Consider the following 18,438-nt stretch of genomic DNA (forward strand, 5'->3'; position numbering starts at 1 on the left):
GGTTTTTAGGTCAAACTTATAATTTAACAAGTCGATACATAAATCTGTGTATTATCTGTATAGTGAAAGGTATGAGAGTCCTAACACAGAATGCTGAACTCCATGTTTAACCTTAGCCAAACTTGAAGAATCGTCATGAACAAATCTGTCTGATAAATATTGTTGAAACCGTTTACGCGGTAGCTTAAATCTGGTTCATATGTCCCAGTCTCTGATGTTATGATCAATGGTATCAAACGCAGCTCTAGCAGTACAGGAACAGACACGTTTCCTTCACCTGAGGCTATGAAAGGATCATTAGTGGCTTTGACTGCAGCTGCTTCTGTGCAATATTGAACTCTAAACGACTGGAAAGACTTTAATAATTTTTTGCATCAGTTGTCAACATGTAAGGACATCCAATTCTGAGTTGGTCTTTCTTTGCAGCATTTGCATGTGCTCCTTTTGCGTGTAGATTTTTCCCCAAGTACTCCAGTTTCTAACATTAACAAAGATGTATCAGGGGCTGATAGGCAACTACACATTCAAAAAGATTTGAATATAAGCATGTCTGTTATTTTCCAGCTTGAGCGTTTGCCCTGTGATCGGCAGGCGACCTGTCTATAGTCAGCTGGGATTGCCCTGCAGCCCTCAGTTTGATAAAGTGTCAGAGAAGACAAACTGTTGACACTGGAGCTCATGTAACACAGATGAAGCCACTATTACGTGGAGATCATGCTTCCTAAGTCTTAGATACGAGCAATCATATTTCTGAACTCTATATTCTCTAAACTCATATTTCAAATGAATAACCTACCCAATGCTTTTAGTAAGTCATATTCAGGACGCTTTCTTTGCAAATAAAGCATTTCCACTGTCCACATAGGACAGTGGTGCCCAATAGCACAGAGGAAGTCTTAGAAATCTGGTTAGAAAGATTTCCAATTACAGTGACTTTTTAAGCTAGAAATGAGGAAATATCTTTGATTTCACTATAACAATGCTTCTCAAAAGATTTCGGAATGTGTGAATGACACGAATGCCTTTTTATTTAGATAGTTTATCCAACTATTTCTAGTTTATACTTTCGGTATAAATGCAATAAACGTTGTTTTAGTTAAACTTTTATGTTTCGTCCTTGTAAGAAGTGCAGAATTCGTGTACCTTTCAGTGTGTGAACATCAGTGCACATCCTTGACAATCCTGTTCTGCCTAATCTAATACGAAAAGGGAGACAGACAATCACTCACACATTTTAAGACTTTTTTTTCCCCTTTACCTCAATTCCATTTACATGGACTCTGTAAGGAAACTAAATTACTGAAACCTATGAACAAACACAGAGAACATGCAAACCCCACTGAAAGTCCGCCCAAACCAGACTTGAATGTTACTGTGAGCCAGTTGAGTTAACCACGGCACCACTGTGTGACCCCTGCAATCCTACTATGAAAACAGTCCTGAAAAATACGACTGATTTTCAGATCTCTTTCACTTGAGGTCAAACAGGATGTGGCTGACCACTGATTCATTCCTGTAATTACCATTTTACATGCTTCTCATCACACCTCAGAGAAAAGTCATGTTGCCCATTTGTTGTTTGATCTTTACTCGTTCATCCTTTCATGAGATAAAATTCATGGCTATAGGTGAGGGTGGGGATGTAGACTGACCATTAAAGAGCTCAGTTTCACTGCAGCAACCGCATGACTTCGACTGCATGTTGAGTGTGAAGTTTTTCAGGGGCTATCTTTGAACCCAGCAGGATTGCAATAGTAGCTCATGCTGTAACCTTGTCACACAGGCTGTGATAAGAGATATGGTTGTAAAAGATTTCTTTGAACAACAAGCTTTCTGGAAAATTGCATCATTATTGATTTAATAGAAAAAAACATTTGGAGCTTCAGTGGGAAGATTTATAGATTTATAAACACATTTATAGTCTTAATAATTATGTGAGATTTTAGAGGAAAAGTCACAACGGTGCATTATTTGCCAGAGGTGAAACTCTTAAGTACTCGGCTCATTTTGGCATTGTAAATTACCAAAGCCAAATTGGCAGGTTATTTGCTCTGCATTTATGTAATTTTAGATTTTAATTATTTAATGAGTGTACATAAAAACTGATGTCACACATTTATTTTCACTATTGTCAAACAAAACAAAAAACTGAAAACAAGCTTAAATGAAAATGTGACAATTTTATTGACCTATACAACCAGTCTGTTTGCAACTTTAATGAGAAGCAATTTTCGTTTGCAGTTATTTTAACCCAGTTTGGAGCTCGACTTTATTTTTTTTAATGGATGCTGTTCTCCTCTGTGACCACTTGAAGGCAGACTTGCATCACTGTTGGCGAAGAAGAAGTGGTTTTCTTCTGTTGGAAACAGTTTGTCAGAGTTGCTGCTCGCACCGGGAGCCCACCTGTCAGCTCCAAATTCCGTCGACCCCACTTTCTTTAACCACTGTCGCGGCTGAAGACGGGGTCGTGAGGCCGGAGGGGACGGGCTGTAGGAGGGGAATCTCAGGGCCGGAGGAGGCTGCCCCGCGCGGGGCCTTTAAAAAGCGGAGCGTGGCGGCGGAGCCGCAGCTGGATGTGCGCCGCGAGACGGTGGACTTCACGGGAACCGTCGCGAAGAGACGTTTCCGCCCACAAGAAAGATGGCGGCTCCCTTGCTGAAGAAACTGTCGGAGTCTTTAGGATCTCCCGAGCCAGCGGTGCGACTCATTTTATCCATCTTAATCGGTGAGTGTCGTCTTTACAGACAGCCGCGGGCTGCCGGGGCAGTTGGGTGAAATTCCCCCTCCGCCGAGGGCAGAACTGACTGTAACCGATAGAGCTAACATGACGCTCAGCCTGAAGCCAACTGTCACCCACAGCCACAGGCTGCAGACACAATAACATGTGGCTCTGCTCTCACCTGGCTTTTTTTTTTTAATTCAAATAGAAAGTGTTCGTTTGCCTGACAAAACTAGGAGGATAATTGTTTTCCTTACAATGCCTGCTCCACTTTAGAGCAGTTGTTTTTAGCTGCACTGTTAGCATAACTGTGTAAGTAGTAGCCCCCCGTGTTTGGTCAAGAAGTTTTGACAAGGTGAGTGAACACAGGCTGCCAAAATCTGCCCCCCTAATGACTCCCGACAGAGGAGCAGGGGGCAGACACACACCGGAGGGGTGAAGGGCTGGGGCAATGGCGCTTTGACCTATCGAAGTGCACTTTCATGGAAGTTCCACTAACGGATTTATTGTATTGTATCTGACACACCTACCTGAGAGTTTGTAACCTTCAGCTCTGTGTTTCTGAGGGGGTGAGGAGAGTTGTGGCTTTCAGCAGGGGGTCCTTGAAAATGTACTTAGTCTTGCAAGACTATTTAATTCTTTATCAAACGTAAGCACCTGTCACTTCATTGGATACGCCCATGTGGTCCAGTGCAGCTGCTCGGTCATTAATTTTTATGTCTTTTTTTAAACGTCATGCGTTTATTTGTCCTGAAGGTCAACATCGAAGTTTTACTTCAACAACATCTAAACTTGGAGTTTGCGCATATATATTGAAAGGCATTTGTAAGAAAGGCAAATGTCAAATTATTAGAATATCATTGGGAATTTTGTATTTTTCATCCAGATCTATATTGCTTAATTAAAAGGTTTCAACCATTTATTTTAATATTTGATGGTAATGTTCTGATTTGCAAAAACTGGAAAAGAATCTGATCCTCTGAAATACTATTTTAAAATTGTTTATGTTAACACATTATGAGGCAAGAAAATAAACAATAAAACAACTGGGTTGACATGTTTCTAAAACGATGCGTACAAAGGCTCAGGCTCTTATTATTGTGAGACAACGGTGCTGAGGGCTGGTTGTAAATACATGTCAGCAGTGTGTATTCAAATGTCCTCACCGCAGTGTGCTTTGCAGTGGTTTAGTTCACTGCCTGCCAACAACTAAACATATTACATTCATTAATTTTTGTTGACACAGAAAATTGACAGCATTTAAAACTCCATGACTTGACATTTTGACCTTTTTTAAAAGCTATAAGAGGATTTAAGGTACAATAAAATATCTCTGATGTTGGGGAAACTCTACCTTATCTTAAAGGTAATAAATTTTATTGGCTCACATTCGATTCTTCAGATGCACCTAATAACCTGGCACGAGAATGCAAATTTTTGGTAAAATTTAACATTAGAAGACTTTGTACAACTTCTGAGATTTTATGTTCTCCTTTTACTGCATTCAGAAATTTGCATCACTGCAACAGTTTTCAGGAGAGGAACACAAATAATGAAAATCACTAAATTGCTTATTAGAGATGTCCTGCATGATGGACAAGTGGTTAACTGAATTACCTGTGAATTTTTCAGCTGTGTTATTATATAATGGTCCAAAGTCCAGGCATGGAGCTGTGTCCCTCTGTGTAGGATAGTATTATATTGTTATTGTATGTAATAGTATTTCACTGGTCAGAGGCTGGTTGGGTAAATTATTATTCCCAAAAGTTTTTCCAAATTCAAAATAGTTTGAAAGCAATGCAGTTAGGATATATAGGGCATCATTAGTGGCACTCAGAGAAAATAGTGGGGTGTGTGGGTGTGTGTGTTGGGGCAGTAAACTCCATGTGGGCCTGGCTGAACTTTGCTCCAACACATGGACACGTCTTGTGTGTTGCCTCATATCAACAATGCAGCGGGCTGGACGTGGCCATTCACAGAAGACTTTGCTTGTTGAACATGAAGACCTTTGCCATTAGCCCAGTGAGCGTGCCTCGCCTCTGTGTTGCTTCATACGTGTTGCACAATAACGTGGTGGTTGTATGGTAACTGTCGAACACACCGCAGCTAAATTGGCCTGTCAGCGTTTCCTCTGCTGGATTTTTTTTTTTTTTTTTTTTTTTTTTTGTCAACCTGTTTGGGAGAGAAGCTAAGGAAATGCTGGGTGTGACTAAAAAAAAGTTTTAAAACTTAAAAAGCCGACATGACATGTCTGTTTATGCTTTTGCTTGTTGCTGTTTTCAGAAAACCCAGTGGGGCTCTGCAGCAGCCCGGTGACTCAGACAGTTAGTGTGGCAGCAGGTTTGCACCTGATCTGTTGCATTGCAAACTTTTTTTCCAAGGATAAGGGTGGTGTCTTGATCCATGTTTCTTATGTCCACAAATCTCATGAAAACAAAACAGCAGTGTGATCGTCTGTTGCTCGGCGCCGTCTGACTTCCCCTCACTGTGTCCTTAGCCTCGAGTTCATTCTCTTGTTCCTTTTACAGATCAAAAATACACAATTTTATCTAAACTAAAAAGCCATAGTAAATAAAGTAGGTGTACAAGATGTTCCACAGGGTGATTCTTATCACATGGAGTACGATGAGACCTCAGGGGAAGGCCATAAAAGATTGTTTTTGAATGTGGTTAATAAAATGAATGATTAATCTCTGATGCAGTTTAATTGAACTCGGGGTCGAGGGCTGCTGAAGCCGATCGCAGCCCCCTGTGGGAGAATCCTGTCGGGGTACGCTCTAGGGCAAACAGACCGTCACGCCCTCTCACACTTACACTTACCGGCAATTAAGAGTCACGGCAAGCATCTTTTTGGACTTTAGGTTAAAGAACAAACGCCAGAGAAGGTCCATTAATCCAAACTTTATCAGAGATACTCTCATTGTTAAGTGGCAGTGCTCAGCACTGTGCAGCCTCCAACAAAAAGCCTTTATTCATTTGCTGTGTACACACGAGATATCCTCTGCTGCTCTCAATTGCTACAGTTATGTTCTGTGTGTCCAGGATATAGTTCAGTTCTTTGACGGCATTTGATATTGAACTTGTTATCATCCACCAAGTGTTGGCTATGAATTTCCAGTCTGAAGCATTTATTTGCTTAGGTGTACTTTTATTACAATTAAGTATTCAATTGTTTAATCGGTAAATTTTTTATAAACTGAAAGTTGAGCTTTATTTTTTTTTTCTCATAATGGCCTGGGGGAAAAATTGAAACAGAACGTGATCTCGTGACATATTGAAATATTTTGAACTAATGCAATTTCAATTTTTTACCTGTTGTAAGCTAAAATAAATAATAAAATTCCTTGAAATATTAAATATGAATCATGAGGGAGTGTTTTCATTTAAATTATGAGAGTAATGAGTTGTTCAATTGTATTTTTTTTTTATGTACCTATAGTTAACCAGCATTGTGTGATTGGATCCAAAAGGGAAGTTTCGAAACATTCGAGATTTACAGTTAATTCATCATGACTTCAGACTGACTGATGATAGTAAAACGGGTTCATCTCATGTCAAAGTGAATTGCCACGGCGGTTTCTATTCCCTGGAGTCGCGCTCAGTGGTTATCTTTTTCCTTGAAACACCATATTTGCAGCAGCACATACTCACACCGGCTCGTGTGTTTGTGTATTTACATCACAAGGTCAGTGCAGTTGTTACCAGGAGGTACTAACAGATTTTTTTTCCTCTCTCTCTCTCTCTCCTAATCTGATGTGAAGCTCTGAACTCTCTCCCTCTGTGTTTTCCGTGTATCCTGCAGGGTATCCCTGTGCCCTGGTGTACCGCCGCTTCTTGTTCCGCCAACCTGCCACGGTCATTCACTTGTTCCACACGCTCTCTGGACTGGCTCTAGCAGCGTTCAACTTTGGTGAGATGAGCAGGGAGATAAGGAGCGTGTTCTGGGGTCGCAGAGGCTACAGACTCATTGTTCTGCTTCTTTCCTGCATTATTGATGTCGTTGCTCCTTTTCTTTCTCAAGCTGTCCTCAGGAGCTTCCTTGTAAATGCCGACAGAAATTTAACGTTGCCATTGCTCATTGAAATATAATGTTGGTCCTTCAGCAGTGGAAGTGGCAGTTAACTGCTACTTTAATTATACTTACTAATAGTTGGGTACAGTGTGCACCTGGTGATTTGCCATTTTTCCATCATAAGTATCGTCTGGGTGAATTAATATTCACTAGTTTTGAGCTATTTTTTGAAACCAAATTTTTTCTTTGAATTAAAAATTTTCTCCATGTTCAGAACTTTCTTTTTTATCTGAGAAATGTAGGTATTTAATACTGTTGACCTTAGTTTTCTTTTCACCTCCGACGTCCTTGATTTTTATCAAACTGCATAAAGCAAACCTTTGTTTTTTGAAATCTGCTTAGTTTCCTTACTAACAGTGTTTTTTCTTCTTCTTAAGAATGGCTCTGTTTCTTGTGTGTTTTGTCCTGATTTGCTCATGTAATCATTTTATTACAATCACTAATAAGTTTGAATAGAAGTAAATGTCTTGGAACTTTCAAATCTCAAAATAGCCGTCGACTGTTTTAGTGCACAAATGTGTTGTTGCGGCTTTTGAACCACAAACTTCACGTTAGTCCTATTCCTAAGCTATTCGCACATTTCACTAAGTTCAAGGTCATCAGTAATATTTACAATCCTAAGAGCTGTGATACATTTAAGTGACCTCCTTGAGTTTCTTTCAATCAATCAATCAAATTTTATTTCTAAAACGCCTTCCAACCACCAAAAGGAGCACAAGGCGCTTAACAGAGTAAAATAAAACAAATAAGTAAAAACTTCTGAGACTGAAAACCAAAGGTCATTGATGTTTTGAGTCATGACTCGAATCTACATTGGTGCCACTTGTAGGGAGTTACTAATATTTACAAGTGAAATGCTCGCAAAGCGACAGTGAAGCTATAAATCAAGTTAAATGCTGCTTTGAAGGTACAGTATGTATTTGTGTATGTAATAAACACATTTCACATGTATTTAATTGAAAGTGACAATATGTGCAAGTGTCCAAGAACAGAGTACATTTCAGTGTTGATGACATGAAAAATAACTGCATAAAGAGAAAAACATAAAATGACACTGTTGATGCAAATGTAAACCTGAATTTACCCATGATAGGTGAGGAGAAGCAGAATGAGCATCCTGTTGAAAGTGTTTTCTTTACAATAGTCAATTCAATGAGCTCTGCGTGAGCAAAATGTCCAGAATGATAACATCATTGAAAAGTGTGTGTGTACTGATCCTGAAATGAGAAGTGGATGAAACTTCCTCATGGGACTGTGGTGTGCTGCAGTCAACAGAAACATTGATTTCTTTCTCTTTCCTTTGTTCTTTTGTGGCTGCACTTGGATTTTACAGCAGGTCTGTGGCATTATCTTCCGCCTCTAAAAGCTTCCTTCAGGTCGAATGTTCTGTGCTTCGTCGTTGTCCTTTCTTCTTCACGTCTGCCGATACTGAACTGTAAAGAAGATGTTCCTACAGGGCACACTTGACTGCACTTACCATGATCCCCATTCCCCCTGATACCCCTCTCTCTCCCAGGATCTCAGCTCTATCACTCTGCAGTATGCATCTTTGTCCAGTTTTTGATGCTAAGGCTCATGGGAAGGACGGTAACAACTGTCCTAAGCAGCTTTATCTTTCAAATGGTGAGCTTCATTAGACTTCTCTTCTTTTTTTTGTCTCCATGCGATGTAGACTTGCTTCATAGCATTGGCTTCCTTTTTGTACTCAAACAGCTTCCTACCACAAACTTTCAGGACTGCCCACCAGTTCATCTTTGATTCCTCCATTTGCATTCTGTGATCTGTTAATTGCCTCATTAATGCATTTGACCCACATATGAAAATGGGCTGATTCTCTTATGACACATATCCACAAGCATCCTGCTTCAGTTCAGGAGCTTTTATTTGTCCATGCTCATGTCTGTAGGTAAAGAAATGTGATAATGACACACAGGTTTTAAACTGAAATGTCTGTTTTTGTTTTTGCTGTAATGCCATGCAGTGTCGTATTGAATGTGGTTGTGGTTTTTTTTTTTTTTTTTTTTTTTGTCTTCTCCATGTAGGTGTACCTGCTGGCAGGGTATTACTACACAGCGACAGAGGAGTACGACATCAAGTGGACGATGCCTCATTGTGTCCTCACTCTGAAACTCATCGGTGAGCTGACAGAAGCTTACTTGCGACCGCAGATGGGTTCTCATTGTGTTTAGTTTGTCGTCTTCACATCCTTCTTCCTGTTTTCTAAGTACCGGTAGATTAATCCCCCTCCTGTTAAACTTCCCCTACCGGCTGGAAGGGTGTAAGTCACCAAACATACTGTCTCTGATGTCTGTCTGCTTTGTCTCCTTTGCAGGTCTGTCATTTGATTTCTATGACGGTGGGAAGGACTCGGTGAGTTAGCTACTTTGTTTTTTGTTGTGTTTTTTAACTTCTGCATGCTCAACCATCAGTTAACTTATCGACGCCGATCTTTCCTTGTTCCTCAAACGGCGGTTCATTTCCTTTCCATTAAATACCAGTGGTAGACTTGGTAAAGTTAAGTTGCTCTCCCGAGAGTTTTAAAGGATGGTAGGGGAAGGACTGAATAACTGAAAGGAGATTTCACAGTTAAACCAACTGGAAACTGAATGCAAGCAATGCAAAGCAGCACAAAACAAAAGGGCTTTGTTTTCATCAGGAGCTGCTCTGACCTTCTACTCTGTTCTGTCTTTTGCAGGCAAGGTTCATGTGCTGTAAAATGTGTGGTGAAAATTGATCTCTCCATGTCACTCGTGAATCATTAAAGGAGAGCTTTAGATGCGTTTGAAGAGTTGTGTGAAAATTTCAGTATCTGCCGGATTGTTTTTAGCTTTAATTTCGCCCAACGGCACTGAAAGACTCAGTAATTGTAACTGGAGCTGCCGGTCTCCTGCTGGTTGATTTGTTTGTCTCTTGTCACCAAAGTCGCACTTGAAAATGGACTTTCCAGCAGTGCTTGGTAAATGTAGCCTGATGGCTCCGAATAGCACGATGAGTATGGAATCTTCTTCAGATTATTTGGTCATCTGGATGACTGAATAAATAGAAAGCAGTCTGGTATCTTAAACAACCTCATTCCCCTTTGTTGAGGTGTTTACCATTCACTGTTGCCTGACTCCACTTTGCCAGTCTTTTAATTCAAATTTTATAGCTGCGGGATGATCTGAAGCTTTCCTTTTTCTCCTCCTTTCAATACTTTCACAGCTATTTGTTTCATTTGAGTGCAGCTCGCACATCTGTGACAGCTGTAAATTGCCCATTTTCGTTACGCTAAGTCATTTTCATTCTAATCACGGTTTCTGCTGTTCGCATTATTTTCTTTTTTCCTGTGGAAACTCCTAAAACTCTTTGTTCATCTAAATCAGACACTGAATTCACTCGTGTATATTTTATATATTGATTCTATTATTTTCACTTTTTTCTTCTTTTCTCTCAATTTCAGTCCCAGTTGAGTTCGGAGCAGAAGGAAGGAGCACTGCCTTCGGTGCCCTCGCTCCTGGAGGTGTTCGGCTTTTCCTACTTCTACGGAGGCTTCCTGGTGGGTCCTCAGTTCACACTGCGCCGGTACCAGCAGCTGGTGGCGGGGGAGCTCACCGACTGCCCCGGACAGCCTCCCAACAGGTAGGACAGCCATGAAAACCAGCTGCTAGACGATCTGCTTTTATACATCTGTTAAAGATATTAAAAAAAAAAAAGGAAAAATATTCTGTTGCTGTCCTTCAGTTAACCTTTCTTATCTGTTCATGCTTGATTTGCAGCGCTGTACCAGCCATGAAGAGGTTTGCGCTAGGTTTTCTCTGCCTGGTGATATATGCAATTTTTAGTCCCTATTACCCAGATAGCTACTTCTCAACAGACGAGTATGAGGTGAGAATAATAATATGGTTTCAAATATTAGAGGGAGCATTTTTTTTTTTTTTTTTTTTTTTTTCTTACCCCAAATGTCTGAAATGAGAATCAATTTTGTTTCCACAGGCTCAGCCGTTTTGGTATCGCTGTGTGTTTATCCTGCTGTGGGCCAAAGTCATTTTGTATAGATACGTCAGCTGTTGGGTTTTAGCGGTAAGTAGACTCTTAATCTACAAATGAGTACTTGGATGGGCTTGGAGAAATGTGCCCTCTGGTTCGAATCACCAATAAGATGCCAGCCTTCGCCTGCTTTTGTATTCACGAATACCTGTATGCATCGCCTCGCCCTAATCGGCTGAAGCAGTTTGTCAGGTTGTTGTGGTTTGTGGAGTTTTCTTACATAAGTACCGTGTATATGTTGTGTATTACAGGAGGGTGTGTGTATATTGTCCGGACTGGGGTACAATGGAGTGGTGGATGGGAAGCATCAGTGGGACGCCTGTGCCAACATGAAGGTGTGGCTCTTCGAGACGACGCCACTGTTCGGAGGAACCATCGCTTCTTTCAACATCAACACCAACGCCTGGGCGGCCAGGTCAGTGTCAATTCTGGAATCTGTGTCGTCTCTTAATCTCGCCCCGCCGTAAAAGTTAAACATTGACGCAGATGATCGTGACCGAGTGGAAAAGTGTGAACAGTTCAATCCTTCAAAGAGCGCCCGCTCACAGCCTGAGGCCGCTGTCCACCCTGCCTTAATGCTAGAAGAATCACCAGACAGAGCAGAAAGTTTGAGCCTTTAAAAGTTAACAAACATAAACAATTATAGAGTGTTTTCCAACAGAAACTTCAAGCCATGAAATTCTCAGAATGTGGGACGCAGTGTGATGATGACCACAGCGCTCAAAGCAATTTATTGAACATACACTTTATTACATGGTCCATTTCAGCCGAATGCATTAACCACCCACACCTTCTTTCACTTTCCGCTCTTCAGCGCTGCTTGAGATGCAGCGAGCACAATGAGAGGGGTGCAGGGAAAAGAGGTCCAAAAGAGAAACCAGCCTTGATGATTAGTGGAAATATAACTTAAGTAAAGGCGGGCATGTGAAGTCTTAGCCCATGGGTGAGATTACACTGTTTAACTGGTCGTTGGAGCTTTCACGCTTTTGCTGAATGCAGCTCAGCCTTCACACTTTAAATGCTCTCATTGTTTAACCTACAAAGGGAGGATTTATTTATAGTTGCATGTGCGCCACTTCTGAGCAATAACTCATCACACATCCAAGCAGGTTAATATTGAACGAGTCCAGCTGTGCCATGTATTTGAACCTTGATTTTTCTAGAAAGAATTTAAAGAGTTTTTTTTTTTTTTTTTTTTTTTTTGCTTTTTAAATAAATAGAGTAATTAAATACAATTTTGTGACGTTTGTAGTATGTGAAGTTTCGAGTTCAGAACAGTTGCACCTCCAGGAGAGTGGGCAGAAAAGCTTGATTTCCCAAATCAACTTTCCGTCCAAATGTGACAAAATTATGATTGACTTCTCAGAACATGTTTATGGTAATTAGCATCCCCCCCCCCCCCCCAATTCTGTTAAATGAATATTAAGAGCCGCTTCACTGGCGTAAACAGCTGGTGGGTTTAATTCCCCTGTGCAACACTACGGCATGCTTATGAAACAAGGCTAATATAACCTGAGACGACGGACCAAGTGGAAAACATGATATGGCTTTTATGTTTGTTTCTTGTAATAATCTGAGGAAAGTCGGTTTTCCCATCACTCCACGTGGATCTGAGGGTTCAGCCGTCTGCTTTCATCCAGTGAAGTAGGCGTGCTTGTTGTGCTAAATGATTCATTTAAGCCTGCTGCTCTTTCTCACATTTTGTTCTTAATGACGGAGCAACTTTTTGACCTCTGCCAAAGTGATCTTTGGTTTCTTATCCAGCAGCGTTAATACTTCACTGAAACACATCTCAAAAGCACTTACGGCGACTAATCTCTTTGAGACGTTTTGCCATGAAAGGTGCACAAGGAGGAGTTAAAGCTACATCATTAGCCACATCTACAGTATGCCTCGGAATTTATGGGGGAAAAAAAGGAAATTTTCACATGATTCAAAGAGTCTTAAAAATCAATATAAAGAAAGCAACCAAAAAACGGCGCACATAAACATCTGTGCTTTCCGTTAAGAGAACGGCTAGTGCCACAAACCATCCGATAAACAACCTTCCTGGGCAATCGAAGCAATAGAAAGCACGGCGTGTGCCGCACACAGTGTTCATCTACTTTGCCTTTGATGAAAAGGCAAGATCCCAAGGGAGCTTCTAGTCCAGATCCCCCGGAGGAAGAACTCGCTGCACCACTCAGCAGAGACACAAACCAGTCTCTCGCGGCACACTGAGTGGTCCTTTATAATCTTATACTGTGCTTACCTGTTTGAGCAGAGTCTAGTGTCTATTTGCAACAATATATATCTGCTATATGATAATGAATACTGTGTCACTTTCATATATACTATAACTGCTTTTGTCCAAATGCCAAACAACCTGGGAGAGCATGTAGACGAGTTTAAAGGCTTCCTGAGCAGATCATGTAAAGGCTGATGAATTGGGAGAGATTGAATGTGGATACAAATCTACTTTGGTTTCCAGTGACGTCAGTATTATTTGTCACTCGGTGCACAATGGCTTCGAGTTTTAGAATTTGCTAACTGGATTATTGGAGACTTTTTAGGTCAAACCTGTGGAGGCAGTAGATGTGTCCCTTTGTGCCAGTTGCTTTCACACCACGGTGGCATTTTCACCAAACAGCGGCACATTATGTATAAAAACTATGTATCAAAACTCAGCAGAGCCGATCTAACAGTGTCAGATGTGAAAGCTCTCTTGGACAATCCAATTTGTAGCCCGGTGAACTCAAACCTGCCATTAGGATGGATGATAATGGCTCATTGTGTTTCCGGCGCCGCTCACGCCAGCGGTGGACACACGCCAGGCCGAGCTCTCCGGAGTGCTGCACGCAAACTTTTTTTCTGCTGCGTCCATTGTGATGCTCGGTGGTCCACTGAATGCAAACCCACAGCATATTCATTATCTTTATGAGAACATTCAGCTTGTTGCAGACTCGGTCGTACACAAACACTCGGGGATGAACGGACCAAGATCGGCCACTGCGTTCCAGCACCATCTCTACGTGTATTGGTTATTGTGGCGCTGCTCGCTGCAGCATGTGACTGCGGCTCTGTAAGAGGACAACAACTCTGGTTTGTGGACTGGAAACATAATGTCTATATACTTATATAATATATAGTGACACTGTAGGGCCGGGCCTCCGTTAATATGAGCACTCTTGTGTCCAGCGTGAAGTTGTCAATGTTTTTAGTGAACTCAGTTGCTATGCAACGACTCTCAGGTGAGTGAGGGCTCACCATGATGATGGCAGACTGCCTCCTCAGCTTCTCCGATCAAAATGTGATTTATATCTCCCGTTGTCTTTTATTTCTCGTTTTAAGACACGTGTTTAAGCGGCTGAAGTTCCTGGGCAACAAGACTTTATCTCATGTGGCCACGCTGCTCTTCTTGACCATTTGGCACGGCCTTCATTCGGGATACATCATGTGCTTCTCCATGGAATTTTTCATCATCACTGTGGAGAGACAGGTACGGCGCAGCCCCCAGGCAGCGCAGCAAGATGGGTATCTTAATAATCCTGTGCTGAAGCCACTGTTTTCAGTGGGTGGTTAATTTGTTTTTAACACCTCGTATGAAACCTCGTTTGTCAAAAGCTGCCCCTGTGCTTTGTCTGCATCTCATAAACTATTGTTGAATTTTTAACAAGGGACTGCCTCTTCCTATTAATGGCATAATACTATTGATCAAACGCACCTCCCTGCTGAAAGTACCTGTAATTAAATAGAGGCTGCACTTGCCAGGTTTATTATATAACCATTCTTGTGCTGTATTATCATAATCTTTGTGTTTGTGTGTGACAGGCCCTGGCTCTAGTGAGGGATAGTCCCCTGCTGACGAAGCTGGCCAACAGTCCTCTCTACCCCCTCATCTATATTGTCCAGCAGTTTATCCACTGGCTGTTCATGGGCTACCCGCTGTTGCCATTCTGCCTCTTCACATATGACAAATGGCTCAAGGTAACACACAACTCCGCAGTTGTGCTCGCTTTATTTTGTCTGGTAGCACATCATCCACAGTTGAGAAATTAAATAGAGACACGGGGTTCAATTCAAGCTGAGAACTACATTTAGAGAGTGTCTCAGCAGAGTTTCATGTTTCGATGTGTGCAATGTAATCTATCTCTCGCTCTCATTTTTGGTTTTTCTTCTGCTGTTAAATTTGATGGAGCAGCCATGATCAGATAAGACGGATGGGTCGAACAATAACATTTATAAAACATAGATCACCATGGAAGCCAACCATGAATTGAGAATACCAGAAGTGGCTTCAGTTCTTGCTTGAAATTTGTTTTATGGTGACTTCTGTTGCTGTGGAGCGATACTGGTCTCTGCTTTGAGGAGACAACTCGGTGCTCTGCAGTGGTTCAGGCAAGGGCTTCTTTGATCTGCTGGATAACTGCGCTGTTTTCCCGGAATCAGAGGAGACGGTTCGGTTTGCTCCATGTGTGTATAGTACGGTGGCTCCGACCTGCTTTCCTGCTCTCAGTGTGTCGACACAACATGGAGGCGAGCAGCTGGTGAACATTTTGATTCCTGGTACAATTTGGAGCAATCTCCCTTATTTAAAAAAAAAGTTAGCAGAATGTATCAAGGTAATTCAGCAAAAACTGTAACTTGGAAGCGTCTGATTGGTCCAGCAGGGTTTGAGCCTGGTTACGGGCGTTTTGTGGAGACGAGCCTCGGTGTCGTTCGGCCGCCCTCGGTGTCAGAAGCCCCCGCCGCGCCGTGGAGGTGGTTCTATTGAAGAGTGACGGGATTGCACGCAAAGCTGTTATCAGCCTTTTCTGTTCAGCTTACAAGGAATGGTCAACAATAAAAAAGGCAATTGTACAGACAGAGAAGCAGATAAAAAAGCAGGTCTTTGTCAACTGGAACAGTTTAAGTGGACAACACAGAAGGTGTGGGAACCGGGAAGAGGAAAAAGTGGCTTCTTGAGAGAGAAACAGATGTTTTTATAGGAGGATAATGTGGGCTTGTTTGTTGTTTGTGTTGCAGGTCTATTCTTCTGTCTACTTCTGCGGTCACTTATTTTTCCTTATAGGCTTCTTAATAATGCCGTACCTCCGTAAGGCGCTGGTGCCTCGAAAAGAGCGGAGTGAGAAGAAGCAGGACTAAAATTCGGTACTCGAATTCAACATGGTGAGTTAAAGTTGCATTTCAGGGAAGTACATTTTTCCCATCATTTAATTCAAACTGTGAAACTTTCATAGTCTATATATGTAATTTTAGTTTGTCAGTTTAAAAAAGACCTGAAACTTTTTTTTGTGATTGTAGAGGTAACTGACCAACCATAGTGTATTATTTTGAGATGCACCTGTGTAATTGAACACAGAAATGCAATGTTTAATCATGTATTGTGTGTTTCAGGTGCGTCTAAGGCTGAATATCCACTGAAGGGAACTGTGACTTTTTCAAGGAGCAGAACGGAAAATATTTTAAGGCCTTTAGTAATATATATATATATATAAACATATATATAAATATATATGTCCATGTAAAAATAAATTTCTATATATTTTTGTGTTTTCCATGGGAGGGGTGGTTTTATAAACATTTGGGGAAATGTTTACAGGAAATAACCATTGTGCCACATGGGGGTCGTTGTGAGCCAATCAGGAGCAATTTCCTGTCTGTTCATTTTGGTTTTTAATTGTGAAACACATGGGACTTGGAGAACACGAGACGTACAGTGCTGTCAACACTAAATTGCACTCACCAATCACGGGTTCAGTGTGTCTCTTTTGGCAGCCGTATTTGGTTATTGTTTTGTATTTCTGTTCTTGTTTCGGCGCACGTGTCCCATGTGCGGTACCCACATTGAGCAGCAGAAAGCTTTCACAGGAGGCGCAGTGCCTGAGCACACGGCAACTTCTCATGTAATAAAACTTCTATGAAGCTTTCTGCAGAAGGACACCGATAATTACAATGATAATCAGGGGATTACTTTTGTTTTTGTTTATTTTCCTTTTCTCTCTCTCTTTCTCTCTCTCCTTCGAATGGCTGCCAGTGGTTAAAAAAAGCACTGTAAATCCCACACTGTACACTAACACCCAATACAATGGCCTTGTAATGATGAATGTTTTTACAGTACAATTGTTCCAGTTTCAATCTGATTTGTGATGAAAGGAAAAAGAGAAAAAAAAAAGATTTTATAGAGTTTTAACAGCTTTTATGCAAAAGAACATTTTGTAGTTTTGGATATAAGATTTCCTGAAACGATTTGCAATGTTCTGCCGTTCTTGTTTACTCCTCTTCTTGTGTAGTCTGTGCCACACCTCTATCAGTCTGCCTCGATTCAAACCCGGCCCGATAGTTTGTACATTTGATCGTTTTTTGTTTTGTCTTTTTTTTTTGCTTCCTCCTCCGTTCGGGTTGTCTTCAGATAGCACCTGTCTGCTGGTTGTGGAGATATTTAGTTTTGAACTGGAAGCAAAATAAAAATCGGAGCCGGGGAGTCAGCTGTTTGTCAGGTTTGACTGTTGACCTGCTCTTCTCCAACAGCAGGCGCCAATTAAACAGTGCATTAGGAGCATATCATCCCTCTGGTCGTGTGATGAGGTGCAGAGCTGGACCGTCTGCTGGAGGAAACCCGCCCCGCCCCGCCCCGCCTGGCTGTTGCCGTCCTTTCACTGCCACTCAGGGGAGGACGAACCTCACTGTAGCAACAGCCCAGATTTGTACTGGTATTTATACGTGACATGTTGATTAATTGATGTGAACTGCTATTACCAGAGACTACAATTTTTGCCTTACTCCAAGCAAGTGTACAAAGGAAACCTTGGGATGGGGGGAGGGTGTGGGTAATTTTAAAAAAAGAAATTTTGTAATGTTCATTAAAATGCTGCATTTCAAAGCAAACCGGAAGTTTCTTTACGTCTGCGTCTCTGCCATGTCTGAGCCGGGTGTGGGTGTGTGTGTGTCACTTTAACTCAAACCTGAAAGCAATTTGAACAGACAATGACCAAAAGCTCACACAGCAGATATTCACACATTTACAGTAAAAATGCCATGTGATTTTGATGTATTGCTCGAAATTGTGTTATTTAAATAACCAAAGACAATATTTCCGATTGACCTTTCAGGATGCTCGACGTAGTTCAGCGTGCATGACTGTTTTGAACAATTCTTCATTAGAAACGTCTCACTGTGTTTTTCTATGTAAACAATCAAACAGCAGCCTTGCAAAGCTACAGTTTAATAACAAGCGTCTTGGCACATTAGAGACAGCGGTGCTCTGACATCTGCTCCCTCTGGGAGAGCTACTTGCATAACAAACACAGTACCATGGCGTTCTGTGCAACGCGCCCATCATTTTAAACATGTGCTCAATAGGCCCTTGAAAAACAGTGAAAACTCAACACTTTCATGAATTTACAAAACCCCAGAGGAGTGGACATGTCCAGGCCAGAAGACTTTTTCACCCTCTATATGTTCTTCCTTCAGTAACATGGCTGCACCAGTGTTGGAGTTTGCATGTTCTCACTGTGTGCATTTTCTCTGGTTTAAACTTAACTGTGTGTCAGTGTGTGTGTGTGTGTGTGTGTGTGATGTCCAGGAGCACTGGGCTAAAACGGGGTGACATGACGTCATTTTGCGGTGCGCCGCTCGCAGG

The 18,438-nt window shown here is 41.6% G+C and overlaps 1 protein-coding gene across 3 annotated transcripts; it reads left to right on the forward strand.

The window, feature by feature from the left end:
* The first annotated feature begins 2,358 nt into the window (after positions 1-2,358).
* On the forward strand, positions 2,359-17,597 carry lpcat3 (lysophosphatidylcholine acyltransferase 3). Of its 3 annotated transcripts, none has more exons than XM_030103137.1 (13): positions 2,359-2,725; positions 6,522-6,629; positions 8,305-8,414; positions 8,834-8,927; positions 9,124-9,161; positions 10,231-10,409; positions 10,547-10,655; positions 10,764-10,850; positions 11,069-11,232; positions 14,148-14,295; positions 14,628-14,783; positions 15,822-15,965; positions 16,194-17,597. In XM_030103137.1, exons 1-12 carry the CDS (start codon positions 2,641-2,643, stop codon positions 15,939-15,941), a joined length of 1,398 nt encoding a protein of 465 aa, XP_029958997.1. In that variant the 5' UTR covers positions 2,359-2,640; the 3' UTR covers positions 15,942-15,965; positions 16,194-17,597. The 3 variants fall into 3 exon arrangements, with proteins under 3 accessions (XP_029958997.1, XP_029958998.1, XP_029958999.1); XM_030103138.1 differs by having other exon boundaries at positions 2,360-2,725; positions 8,308-8,414; XM_030103139.1 differs by lacking the exons at positions 2,359-2,725; positions 6,522-6,629 and adding an exon at positions 6,722-8,127 and having other exon boundaries at positions 8,308-8,414.
* Positions 17,598-18,438: the final 841 nt, after the last annotated feature.

This window comes from Salarias fasciatus, chromosome 11 (assembly GCF_902148845.1).
Source record: "Salarias fasciatus chromosome 11, fSalaFa1.1, whole genome shotgun sequence".
NCBI classification, from domain to species: domain Eukaryota; kingdom Metazoa; phylum Chordata; class Actinopteri; order Blenniiformes; family Blenniidae; genus Salarias; species Salarias fasciatus.